The 12,490-nt window shown below is 43.9% G+C and overlaps 1 protein-coding gene across 1 annotated transcript in view; it reads right to left on the reverse strand.

Moving 5' to 3' along the window:
- CUBN (cubilin) overlaps nt 1-12,490 on the reverse strand; it is a 729,033-nt gene that overhangs the window by 137,327 nt on the left and 579,216 nt on the right. Inside the window, exons 48-49 of the mRNA XM_063921523.1 lie at nt 2,098-2,269; nt 359-559 (exon numbers count right to left, since the gene is read on the reverse strand). Of these exons, the coding sequence (XP_063777593.1) occupies nt 359-559; nt 2,098-2,269 (373 nt within the window). The remainder of the gene's footprint in view (nt 1-358; nt 560-2,097; nt 2,270-12,490) is intronic.

The following is a 12,490-nucleotide window of genomic DNA, read 5'->3' on the forward strand; positions in this document are numbered from 1 at the left end:
TTTAAAAAAAAGAAGTTTATGTACCAATTGATGTCCCGCCCTTTGGTAGCTCCACCCACATCACCACTCACCTCTACCCCGCCCACAGTCCCTGAACCTATATTCCTACAAAAATAGCACTGTGTATGTGTGTGTGTATATATATATATATATATATGTGCATATGTATATATGTGTGTGTATGTGTGTATATATATATATATATATATATTATATGAACTGGCACTCAGTTGGGCCTACTGTATGTAAGTGAAGAGTAGGTGAACATTTATCTATTAGTAAGTTTAATAAAAGCCTCTGCGAGTGTCAGATGACTCCATAGGTGCTGGACACAATCACAGACCTGGAACTGACTCACCTAAACGCATCTCTATAAAGTCATTCTGGCAGTTCTGGTGCCTTTCCAGCTGCAGTCTCTTGAAGTCGATGTACGTAGTAGAGGTATTTGGGTTTTGGATAATCCATTCACAGTACAGGTTCTTTGTGTAATTAGTGACCAGGTCATAGCCAGGCGATGTGAAATTACCTCCCGTAGATTCCACCAGATACCCTCCACAAACTTCAAAATAAAAGTATATAATTTCAATAAAAGTTTAAGACTAAATTACAGTAGTCGTCTTTGTCAGACAGTGACCTCAGCCGACATGGCAGCTTGCAACTACAGTAAGTCTATCAGCCATAAAATAACCGTATTTTTCTATCAGGCGCTAAGGCGTTATATTGGTACAACACTTTGCTTCCAGTTATATACAACACACACACTTATGAACAAATATACAGTGTTGTCATAAGGTGAAAGTGTTTCCTCAATATGCCTAGACTGTACATCCGCTAAGAATATCGTCTAGAGCAGTGGTTCTCAACCTCGGTCCTCAAGTACCCCCAACAGTTCATGTTTTCCAGGTCACCTAGCAGCTGAACAGGTGTATTCATTACTCACCGACACATTATAAAAGGCCCACAGGTGGAGCAAATTATTTCACTTGCAATTCTGTGAGGAGACCTGGAAAACATGAACTGCTGGGGGTACTTGAGGACCGAGGTTGAGAACCACTGGTCTAGATGGCAGTTTGGGCAAGGACCGCCACTACTCACAAAAAGCCGAAACACAACTGCAGTAGCATAAGAATCAGCTCTTGCTTTATCCCGATCATTAATAAGTACGGTTCAGGTTTATGACGTATAACTTGGAAATTCAGGGATAATTGGGAAATTGTAGAGTTAAAGGGCGAATAATTATATATAACAAACTAATAGACACTGTACAACACGATACATGGAGATGTTTAATACAAATGAACTCCTTGACAACTGCATGTGTTTTGCCCTGTATTACAAGACCAATTGTCACATTTTTCATATGTTGCTTTCATGGGAAATAACTTCTTACAATCCTAAAGTGAAGTTTAGCGATTTACGTATTTGAATAAGAATTCATACAGTATGTTTGCTATAGTTATATTCTAACGTGATAAAAATGCAGCTAGTAGTGACTGTCACTATTATTGCATGATCACTAAATCCCAGTCCTAGAATGTACAGAACTTGGCATTCCACCAATCCGTCTGTAAGCCGGTATCCGGTGTTTAGGTCGACAACACTTAGGTGGACACTCATTAGGTCGACCACTATTGGTCGACATGCATTAGGTTGACATGGTCACTAGGTCGACATGAGTTTTTCACATTTATTTTACATTTTTTGAACTTTTTCATACTTTACGATCCACGTGGACTACGATTGGGAATGGTAACCTGTGCTGAGTGCAGCGGGGCACCTTGCACAAAGCATGGCGAGCAAAGCGAGCCATGCGAGGGGACACGGTGCCCTAATTAGGGTTCCTGGTCACTTTTACAAAGAAAATGACACCAATTTATTTCCCCAAAACTCATGTCGACCTAATGACCATGTCGACCTATTTCATGTGTCCACCTAGTCACTGTCGACCAATAGAGGAGCGAGTGACATTACAGGAAAGGGCCGTATGGGGAAGACCAGCCAGTGAGCTGGAGACGACAGTGGGATACTTTTTATATTAATCACTACAATGATATACGGCAATAGACAATTTAGAATACTATATTATTAATTATGTACCGGCATCCTCAATTGATGTAAATGTAGCACGGAATCCGCCACTGGAGACAGATCCATCAGTGACAAATGACACTTTCATCGTCCTGCCAGAAGACCTGACCACTGTTTCTGGTTCCACGTTGCCACAGAGCTTATCCAAAAGAGGCGACTGGCTGTGGTAACCATTGTACACCTGTAATTAATAGACACATTAATAAATATAACAGCAATACTAACTTCCAAACGAAACTGAAACTATACACCTTATATTCTTGTTCATGATATGTCACCAATAGTTCTATTTCCATCAGATATAGGGGTCTATTTACTAAGGCTTGGATGGAGATAAAGTACCAGCCAATCAGCTCCTAACTCTCATTTTTCAAACCCAGCCTGTAACATGGCAGTCAGGATCTGGTTTCTGCTACCTTATCTCCGCCAACTGTATCTCCATCCTAGGCTTAGTAAATAGACTCCGCAGTTATTATTTATTTTAGGTTATAACTGCAGAAAAAACTAATAATAATAATAATAATAAAAAAATAATAATTTTATATATATATACATATATAGAGTATGTGGGCATCCGCACAGAGCTGTATCAGTAGAGGACAACACGGTGGTGCTCAACTCCAAGGAATTTCGGGTTCCTGATAATAGTCTTTTGAAAAAAGAGGGCACTCACCAGAAATTTCATAAAAGAAGGTCAGAAGGTCATTTATTGATACATCCGTAAGTCGACGTTTCGATCACATCCCAGTGATCTTTGTCAAGACAGCAAAGCAGTGTTGTTTGGTGACAGAGCACCAGAAGCAGTGTGTCAAACATGTTCACATATACAAGTATTTATACCATCATCAATCTGAGTCAACCAGCCCCACCCACATGTGTCACTTCCTGTCAGGTAGTCAGCTGTAATAGAATTAAAGCCATTTAATATGTAGTTCAATAGTTATATTAGAAGAATATGTGCTAGTCCTGAGTATTACACATCAAACCGAAAATATCATGTACTTAAAGTGTGCTAGTATTGTTCAAAAAGCCGGGCACATGAAACAGGAAGTGTCCGTGCGTTCCAACGGCTCTTGGAACGCACGCGCTAACCGGAAGTGACTCGCGTGTACCGGAAGTGACACTTTAAGAGCCGAGCATATGGAGACAGGAAGTGTCAGTGCGTTCCAGCAACACATGGAACGCACACGTATACCGGAAGTGACTCGCGTCTACCGGAAGTGACGCTTTAACCATCACAACCGGAGAAATGTAAACATCTAATTAGGGAAATGATACGCGTAGTCATGACAACACAAAACCGCATCAAAGGGGCAATATTACCTAGTCGTTGTCATGGGGATAACACATAACATTGGGTCAGCTGGAATGGCAAATAGATGATGGTGCACAATATCCTCCAATAGTAAAACATAACTTTTAATAATACCATTAAAATATAACGAAAATAAAATTAAAATTATATATATCTCGGGCCCCGGAGACATAGGGCTTTCATGAGGCCGCCATAGCCATGGCTGGCGTCAGGAGAGCCACCATGTACTCAAAACATGTGGCCGCACATATATAAAATACATGTATATAAAAATGTAGAAATACACCATGACTATAGAACATTACAGAAAGATCCCATATGGGTTAGCTTCATTTAAACCTTGTGGGATAAGTGTCTCTAACTCGAAGATCCACCGTGATTCACGCCGTTTCAATTTCAATTCCCTATCACCACCTCGAATCGAAGGTGGGATATGATCAATTAACATACATTTGAGACTTGAAACTGAGTGTTTGTGTTGTAACCAGTGTTTGGCTACTGGTTTGTCCGTTTTATTGGTCTCCAGAGCCTGTCTGATTGAATAACGGTGGTTCGCCATACGTTCGCGAAAACACCGTGTAGTAAGTCCCACATAGTAAAGCCCACAGGGACAGATGATAATGTAGATCACAAAATCAGACGTACACGAAAGCTTGTATTTGATTGGGATCCGTTTTCCACTCTGTGGGTGAGCAAATGAAGACCCACTCATCATAGATCTGCATGTTGTGCAATCAGGGCACCGGAAACAGCCTAATTTCCTCCTTGTCAGCCATGTTTGATTCACGATTTGTGGTTGCAGGGTTGGACGCATCAGCAACTGTCGCAAATTAGGCCCTCTGCGGTAGGAGTGCATAGGAGGTCTTTGGCTCAGACCCTCCAATTTGGCATCTGTTGCAACTATAGGCTACATTATCATCTGTCCCTGTGGGCTTTACTATGTGGGACTTACTACACGGTGTTTTCGCGAACGTATGGCGAACCACCGTTATTCAATCAGACAGGCTCTGGAGACCAATAAAACGGACAAACCAGTAGCCAAACACTGGTTACAACACAAACACTCAGTTTCAAGTCTCAAATGTATGTTAATTGATCATATCCCACCTTCGATTCGAGGTGGTGATAGGGAATTGAAATTGAAACGACGTGAATCACGGTGGATCTTCGAGTTAGAGACACTTATCCCACAAGGTTTAAATGAAGCTAACCCATATGGGATCTTTCTGTAATGTTCTATAGTCATGGTGTATTTCTACATTTTTATATACATGTATTTTATATATGTGCGGCCACATGTTTTGAGTACATGGTGGCTCTCCTGACGCCAGCCATGGCTATGGCGGCCTCATGAAAGCCCTATGTCTCCGGGGCCCGAGATATATATAATTTTAATTTTATTTTCGTTATATTTTAATGGTATTATTAAAAGTTATGTTTTACTATTGGAGGATATTGTGCACCATCATCTATTTGCCATTCCAGCTGACCCAATGTTATGTGTTATCCCCATGACAACGACTAGGTAATATTGCCCCTTTGATGCGGTTTTGTGTTGTCATGACTACGCGTATCATTTCCCTAATTAGATGTTTACATTTCTCCGGTTGTGATGGTTAAAGCGTCACTTCCGGTAGACGCGAGTCACTTCCGGTATACGTGTGCGTTCCATGTGTTGCTGGAACGCACTGACACTTCCTGTCTCCATATGCTCGGCTCTTAAAGCGTCACTTCCGGTACACGCGAGTCACTTCCGGTTAGCGCGTGCGTTCCAAGAGCCGTTGGAACGCACGGACACTTCCTGTTTCATGTGCCCGGCTTTTTGAACAATACTAGCACACTTTAAGTACATGATATTTTCGGTTTGATGTGTAATACTCAGGACTAGCACATATTCTTCTAATATAACTATTGAACTACATATTAAATGGCTTTAATTCTATTACAGCTGACTACCTGACAGGAAGTGACACATGTGGGTGGGGCTGGTTGACTCAGATTGATGATGGTATAAATACTTGTATATGTGAACATGTTTGACACACTGCTTCTGGTGCTCTGTCACCAAACAACACTGCTTTGCTGTCTTGACAAAGATCACTGGGATGTGATCGAAACGTCGACTTACGGATGTATCAATAAATGACCTTCTGACCTTCTTTTATGAAATTTCTGGTGAGTGCCCTTTTTTTTCAAAAGACTATATATATATATATATATATATATATATATATATATATGTGTGGAGATTAAAATGTTTGAAAAGTCAGTTGGGAGTCTGTTTTCTCCTATCTAATAGACAGGAATAAACAGACACCCAACTGACTTTTCAAACATTTGGATCTCCCCAATAATGTTTCTCTAGAAATCCCCAATCAGATAGGGCCCTGACTCTTGCTTTGTTAATTAGTTCAAGACCATAAGCTTTCCAAAGTCTGCTGATTACTGGGACATTGATTTGTCAAAAAACAAAATGTGTCAAGTCAATGTGTAACAGAGATAAATACTGTTTTCATGTATAATATCATTAATGACAACTAAAACTGAACATATTTTCATATTGTAAACATCTAGTTGAAACAGTAATTATTTGTAATAACTGGGCAGCTCAAGCACAAACACAAGTAATTAGTACAAAGTACATTGATCTTTATTTTCCTGTGTTCTTGTCTCATCCTCACTCCTGAAGGAAAACGGAGCCCACTCTTCATACTGGGAATGCGTCTGATACAATACTTGTAGTACAGAATACAATACAGACAAGTGTAAGGTAATGCACTGTGGTAACAAGAACAAAAATAACACCTACCTACTAAATGGGGTAAAATTAGGGCATTCTGTACTGGAAAAGGACTTAGGTGTCCTCATAGATAGCAAACTAAGCAGTAGTACCCAAAGTAGGACTGCAGCAAAGAAGGCTAATAAGATATTAGCATGCATAAAACGGGGAATTGATGCTAGGGACGAGAGTATTATACTCCCGTTATATAAATCACTTGTGAGGCCACACCTTGAATACTGTGTGCAATTCTGGGCAACTTACTACAAAAAGAATATCCTGGAGCTAGAAAAGGTTCAAAGGCGGGCGACCAAACTAATTAAGGGTATGGAGACGCTGGAATACGAGGAAAGGCTTGCAAGACTAGGCATGTTTACACTGGAAAAGAGGAGATTAAGAGGGGACATGATCAACATTTACAAATATATAAGGGGACAATATACAGATCTTGCGCAGGACCTGTTTTTGGTTAGATCAACACAGAGAACTAGTGGACACTCGCTCAGGTTAGAGGAGAGGAGATTCCACACAATACGGCGTAAAGGCTTTTTTACAGTAAGGACGATACGTGTTTGGAATTCCCTGCCTGAGGGAGTTGTAATGGCCAACTCAGTCAACACCTTTAAGAATGGGTTAGATGGGGCGTGGCTTGAGGCCTGACTGAGAGGAAGTGTGCCTAGAGAGCTCCTGCCGGACCAAGCCCTTATAACCCCTTGAATTTACCTTCACCCCACCTATACCTCCCCTATATCATCCCACAGCTGCCCCTATTACTCAGGGCACCCAGGGAGCGAGCTGCGGAGCCGGAGCACGGGCCTGTCCAGTGCTTGCAGGTTGCGGCCTTCCCTGTGAGGTGAAGCCGGGGCCTCAATTAGTAACCTCCCCCCGCCCGAGATCGGAGGGGCCTGAACGAGCGGCCGAGAAGGGCCCAAGCGCCCCTGAAATCACAGGAGCCGACCAGATCCACGGAGCTCCGGTGGCGGCGGCCATATTGGGTGTGGCGTCTGCAGAAAATCAGGCGCTGCACTACTGTAAAAGGTCAGCTAGCCGCGTAAAATAACGGGGGAGACTGGCAGTCGATGCTGACTGGAAGGGGGGCCCTGCACACATATAACCCCTGGGGGCAGCGCCGAATAAACCCGAGTGAAGACACAGCAGTTATAACTGACAGTGGCCATCTTGGAGGTGGCAGAACAGGCACATATTTTCTGCTCTATGCTGCCCCTGCTGGAGTTGTGAAGAATTGAACTCCCTATTTCAACAGGGAAACAACCCAGAATCTTAACCCCGCAGGTGCTGTTCTTTACTTTTTATATTACATCTCGTACAGCCACGGAAAAAGGGCACGCTACGGCATATATAGGATGTAGACACCTCTTCAATGAATCCTCACCGTAACTCCCCGCAATCGTTTTAGCTGATGTAATCACGCACATGGTGTAAGAGAATATCTGCCGTCCTCGACCTTAGACGGAATTCTCCTTTCTACTGGGGTTCTCTCATTCCCTCGAAGTGATACAGGATGGCTCCAAAAAAGAATAAAGCCTCCAAATCAATCTCTCAAGTTACCTTCTTCAAGCCTTCCCCCTATCGAAATAAGTCTCAGGGGCCTGGGTCTTCAGCCACCGGATCGGATCCCCCGCCTATAACTTCCTCGCCCATGATGGCTCTATCTACATCCCAGAATTCCGCCCCCTCTCCTCACCTGGAAGACAGCGAAGCCAAAACGGTGGGCGCCATGAAGCAGTTGTTACACCAGTTTAAAGATGAGGTGGCGTCTGAATTTCGCACTATGTTACAATCTTGCCAGCGCTCTGTTGAAGATTTGGGCGAAAGGACCGGACACTTGGAAACAAAGATGGGCGAAGTGGTAGGCTCTCACAATACTCTTATCGATTCCCATGATACCCTTGAGGGGGAGGTGGCGGCTCTGCGGGACAAAGTAGCAGACTTGGAGGACCGCTCACGCAGAAATAATCTCAAGCTCAGAGGGGTACCGGAATCCGTATCTAATAGCAGCCTACAAGACTATACAATCGAAATATTCAAGAAGCTGCTTCCCTCCGCTACATCTGCGGACTTGATATTGGACCGTATCCATAGGGTCCCGAAGGCCCGCAGTGCTCCCGAAGGGGCGTCGAGAGATGTTTTAATGAGAGTCCATTTCTTTCATATTAAGGAATCCCTGCTTAAAGCGGCTAGACCTTCCTCAGACACAGCGAAAGCTTTGAGCCCGTTTCAACTTTTTGGAGACCTTTCACACTACACCCTCACCAGGAGACGTTCCTTTCAGCCTGTCACCGTGGCCCTTAGGAAGGCGGGAATCGTGTATAGATGGGGTTTCCCCACGCGTCTATTGATCTCTAGAGAAGGTTCAACTATTGTGGTGTCTTCGGCTGAGGACGGTATGAGACTTATTCACAAATGGAATATAGCTGGAGACCAGGGGTCCGGCTCTCCTGACCACCGACTTCAGCAGGACTGGTCGATGGTTGGGAAGTAGGCCCTCCCCACTGCGGTATATTTCCCCGCCATGAATGGTTATTTACAGGACTAGCACTGTTTCATATGATTGTACTAATTCCAGGGTTTATCACAAGTTAATGACCTGGTTACTACATGTTTAACACCCTTTAGGCTACGGTATGGCGGGGTTATTTCTTTTTTTTTGTTTTTCCTAGTTAACGGTTGTTGTGGTTTCGCAGGCCCCTGGACTGGTCCGTATGCTCCTCTCTGAGTCCTTTTGTTGCTGTACCTACAGTATAGCTCTTTGCCAGTCCCGGGATCCTGTGACTCATTGCTAATAGATTATCATTCCATTCTTAACGACATCCCGTTTATATGCCATGTGCAACTGAATATAAAGTTTACATATGTTTGATTACTTGATTGCGGGGAGGTTGGCCACTAACCTCCCAAATTTGTTTGGTGAGGCGCTGTATGTTTTGGCGCCTTACTATGGCTTCGTCTCTGCACGGAGTCGACTTTTCTTGTTTTGTATACTTTGTTTTTCTCTCTTCTCTCTTTGTCCTTCTCAGTGTGTCTCCTTTTGTGTCTCGTCCCCCCCATGCCTTTTTTTCCCTATTTCAAATGTGTGCAGGGAATTGTACCTTTGATCGCATTTCTTGGTTTCAGCGGATGCTTCGTCTCCGGGTTAGTTTATTATGGTTAACTTAGTATCATTGAACGTTAAGGGATTAAATTCCCCACAAAAGCGTAGACTGGCCTTATCTTCCTTCTATAAAATGAAGGCAAATGTGGTTGCTATCCAGGAAACCCATTTTAGGAAATTAGACCCCCCTAGATTCTTTGATAATCACTTCCCTAGCTGCTACATGGCCAATGGCCCCGTAAAAAAGGCCGGAGTGGCTATACTAATCTCTAGCGACTGCCAATTCACTCTAGAATCCCAAATTGTAGACCCCGAAGGACGGTATTTAGTATTAATCGGAAAGCTTGAGGATACGGTTGTCACCTTGGCTTCCTGCTATGCACCCAACTCTGGTCAGCTTTCCTTTTGCAGGAATCTATTCTCCCTGATTCAGAGGCACGCTAAAGGTGCAGTCATGCTGTTGGGGGACTTCAATTTAGTTGTAGACCCCGCTGTTGATAGATCTCTCCCCACCAGAAGTCCCGTAGCTAAGCCCAGACCTTCCCCTATTAATACCCTCGGACTTCGCCAATTGCTAGGAGAGTACGAACTCTACGATGCGTGGAGAACTAAACACCCTACGGTTAGAGATTACTCCTTTTATTCACATGTCCACTCCTCATACTCTAGAATTGATCTCGTACTGACTGACAGAATGTCACTGCCAGTCATTATGAAAATTAACATACTACCGATGACATGGTCGGACCACTCTCCGCTGAAGGTCGTGTGGAAGCTCGGGGCCCGTAAAGTATCTCCGGGCCCTTGGAGACTAGGAAATTTCTTGCTTGGCCATCAAGAGGCTTCACTTGCCATTCAACAAACCTTAAAGGTATATTTAGAAACTAACAAACCCGAAGATACTTCAGTATTTAATAATTGGTGCTCTTGTAAGGCTGTAATGCGGGGGGCTGCCATTCAGGCAGCTTCACGGCTGAAACGCTCTCAAAATGCTGAACGTATTGAAGCCGAGAGAGAAGTTGCAAAATAAGAAATAGCACACAAGGCTGACCCCCATAATAGAACTGCCTTTAAGCTGTTGCTGGCCGCAAGGGAAAGGGTGAACACCTTTTCTCTTCGGGAAGTACAACGCAACCTCGCTCGATTGAATCAGAGATTCTATGTATTTGGAAATAAGGCAGGGCGTCTCTTGGCGCGGAAACTGAGAGGTAGGCGAGCTAAGGCCAGAATCCACTTTGTTTATTCTCCCACAGGTTCAAGAGTCTCTGATCCATATAGAATAGCAGATACTTTCGCGGAGTATTACTCCCGACTCTACAGCTTACAGTCAGACCCTGATACCCCCCAACCTATCGAGGCTGAAATCCAGTCATTTTTAAAAAACCTATCCCTGCCGACACTGAATTCCGAGACCTGCCTGTCCCTCGGCTCCCCATGGACTCTGTCTGAACTTGAGGCAGCTATTGACGGTCTTCCACGAGATAAAGCCCCAGGCCCAGACGGTTTTTCATCTAATTTTTACAAAACCTATAAAGTAGACTTGGCTCCAGTGTTGTTGGCTGTTTTTAACGAGGCGTCGGAGGTTGGGAGGTTCCCGAAAGAGATGCTTGAAGCGCGGATAGTAGCTATCCCTAAGCCGGGTAAATCCCCCACCTCTGTTCAAAATTACCGACCGATAGCTTTGTTGAATACAGACGTAAAGCTTTTTGCTAAGATAATCGCTAACCGTCTTTGCCCCTTATTGCCATCCCTTATAGCTGCTGACCAGGTTGGCTTCGTCCCGGGCAGGCAGGCCCCGGACAACACTCGGAGAGTTTATAATGTCATTGAGCATTGTAATGCTAATAGAGCGCCCCCTCCTCGTCCTATCGTTAGACGCAGAGAAGGCGTTTGATAGGTTACACTGGGGATATCTAAGATCAGTTCTGGGTAAGTTTGGATTCCAGGGTAGGTTTCTAGATTCCATCTTTGCATTATATTCTGCCCCCTCCGCCAAGGTGTATGTCAATGGGTGTCTGTCCAGGGGTTTTGAAATTCTAAACGGCACAAGACAGGGGTGCCCTTTGTCTCCCCTGATCTTCGCTCTGGCTATTGAACCCCTGGCTGAGACTATTAGGACTGACACAGAAGTCTCGGGACCCGAGATAGGGGGACTGAGTCATAAAATCAACCTCTTCGCAGATGATATTCTATTATGTTTGACAAACCCCAAATCCTCCCTTATCGGACTCCATGCCATATTAGATAAGTACTCCAGACTGTCATTCTATAAATTGAATACTTCCAAAACGGAAGCTCTACCGCTTCATATCCCGCCACATATCCTGGCCTTACTTAAGGATAGATACAGATATGCTTGGCATACGAGATCCATTAAATATTTAGGTATACATCTATCGCTTGATAAAGACCTTTATGATTGTAACTATGCACCTTTATTTAGCGCCTTCGACAAATTGATTAAAGAGTGGTCTTTACATGAAATCTCCTAGCTGGGGCGTGTCTCTGCAACAAAGATGGTACTGCTACCGAAACTCCTCTATCTGTTTCGGGCCATCCCCCGCCATTTCCCTAAAGCTCTTAGTGTTAAAGCTAATAAAACCTTATCAAACTTTATCTGGAAGGGAGCGAAACCGCGGATCTCTAGGCAGGTTCTGTCATTGCCCAAGGGCTTTGGTGGGGTTGCCTACCCCAACTTAGATGCCTACCACTCCGCTTGCCTTCTCAGCCAGGCCCGAGATTGGTTTGTCGCTCATTCCCCCAAACCATGGGTAGTTATTGAAAAAGTCTTCTTAGGACAGATTAATATTACTGATCTATTTCTATTACCTATACATAGTGTCCCGAAATGGGTAGGTCCTGGGGACGCGATTAGAAGTACTCTGAAGCTATGGCACTCAGTGGTTGAGTCTGACCCAAATATAATATTACCCGCAGCGGACCTCTCTATCAGAACGGTTGCTTGTATTATCCCTGATCTTATATTAGACGCCTGGATTGACGCTGGAGTTGTGAGACTGAAAGATCTTTTTTTGAATAATAGCTTGATCCCGTTCTCTCAGCTTCAGTCTCAGTTTGGGATTTCAAAGCATGACTTTTTCAAGTATTTACAGCTACGCCATTGGCTCCAATCACATGTTAACGGGTCCAGAAATCCCCTCCCGTTTCCTGCTAGTATGCTCTCTAGATTGTCATC

Source organism: Pseudophryne corroboree, chromosome 5 (assembly GCF_028390025.1).
Source record: "Pseudophryne corroboree isolate aPseCor3 chromosome 5, aPseCor3.hap2, whole genome shotgun sequence".
NCBI classification, from domain to species: Eukaryota; Metazoa; Chordata; class Amphibia; order Anura; family Myobatrachidae; genus Pseudophryne; species Pseudophryne corroboree.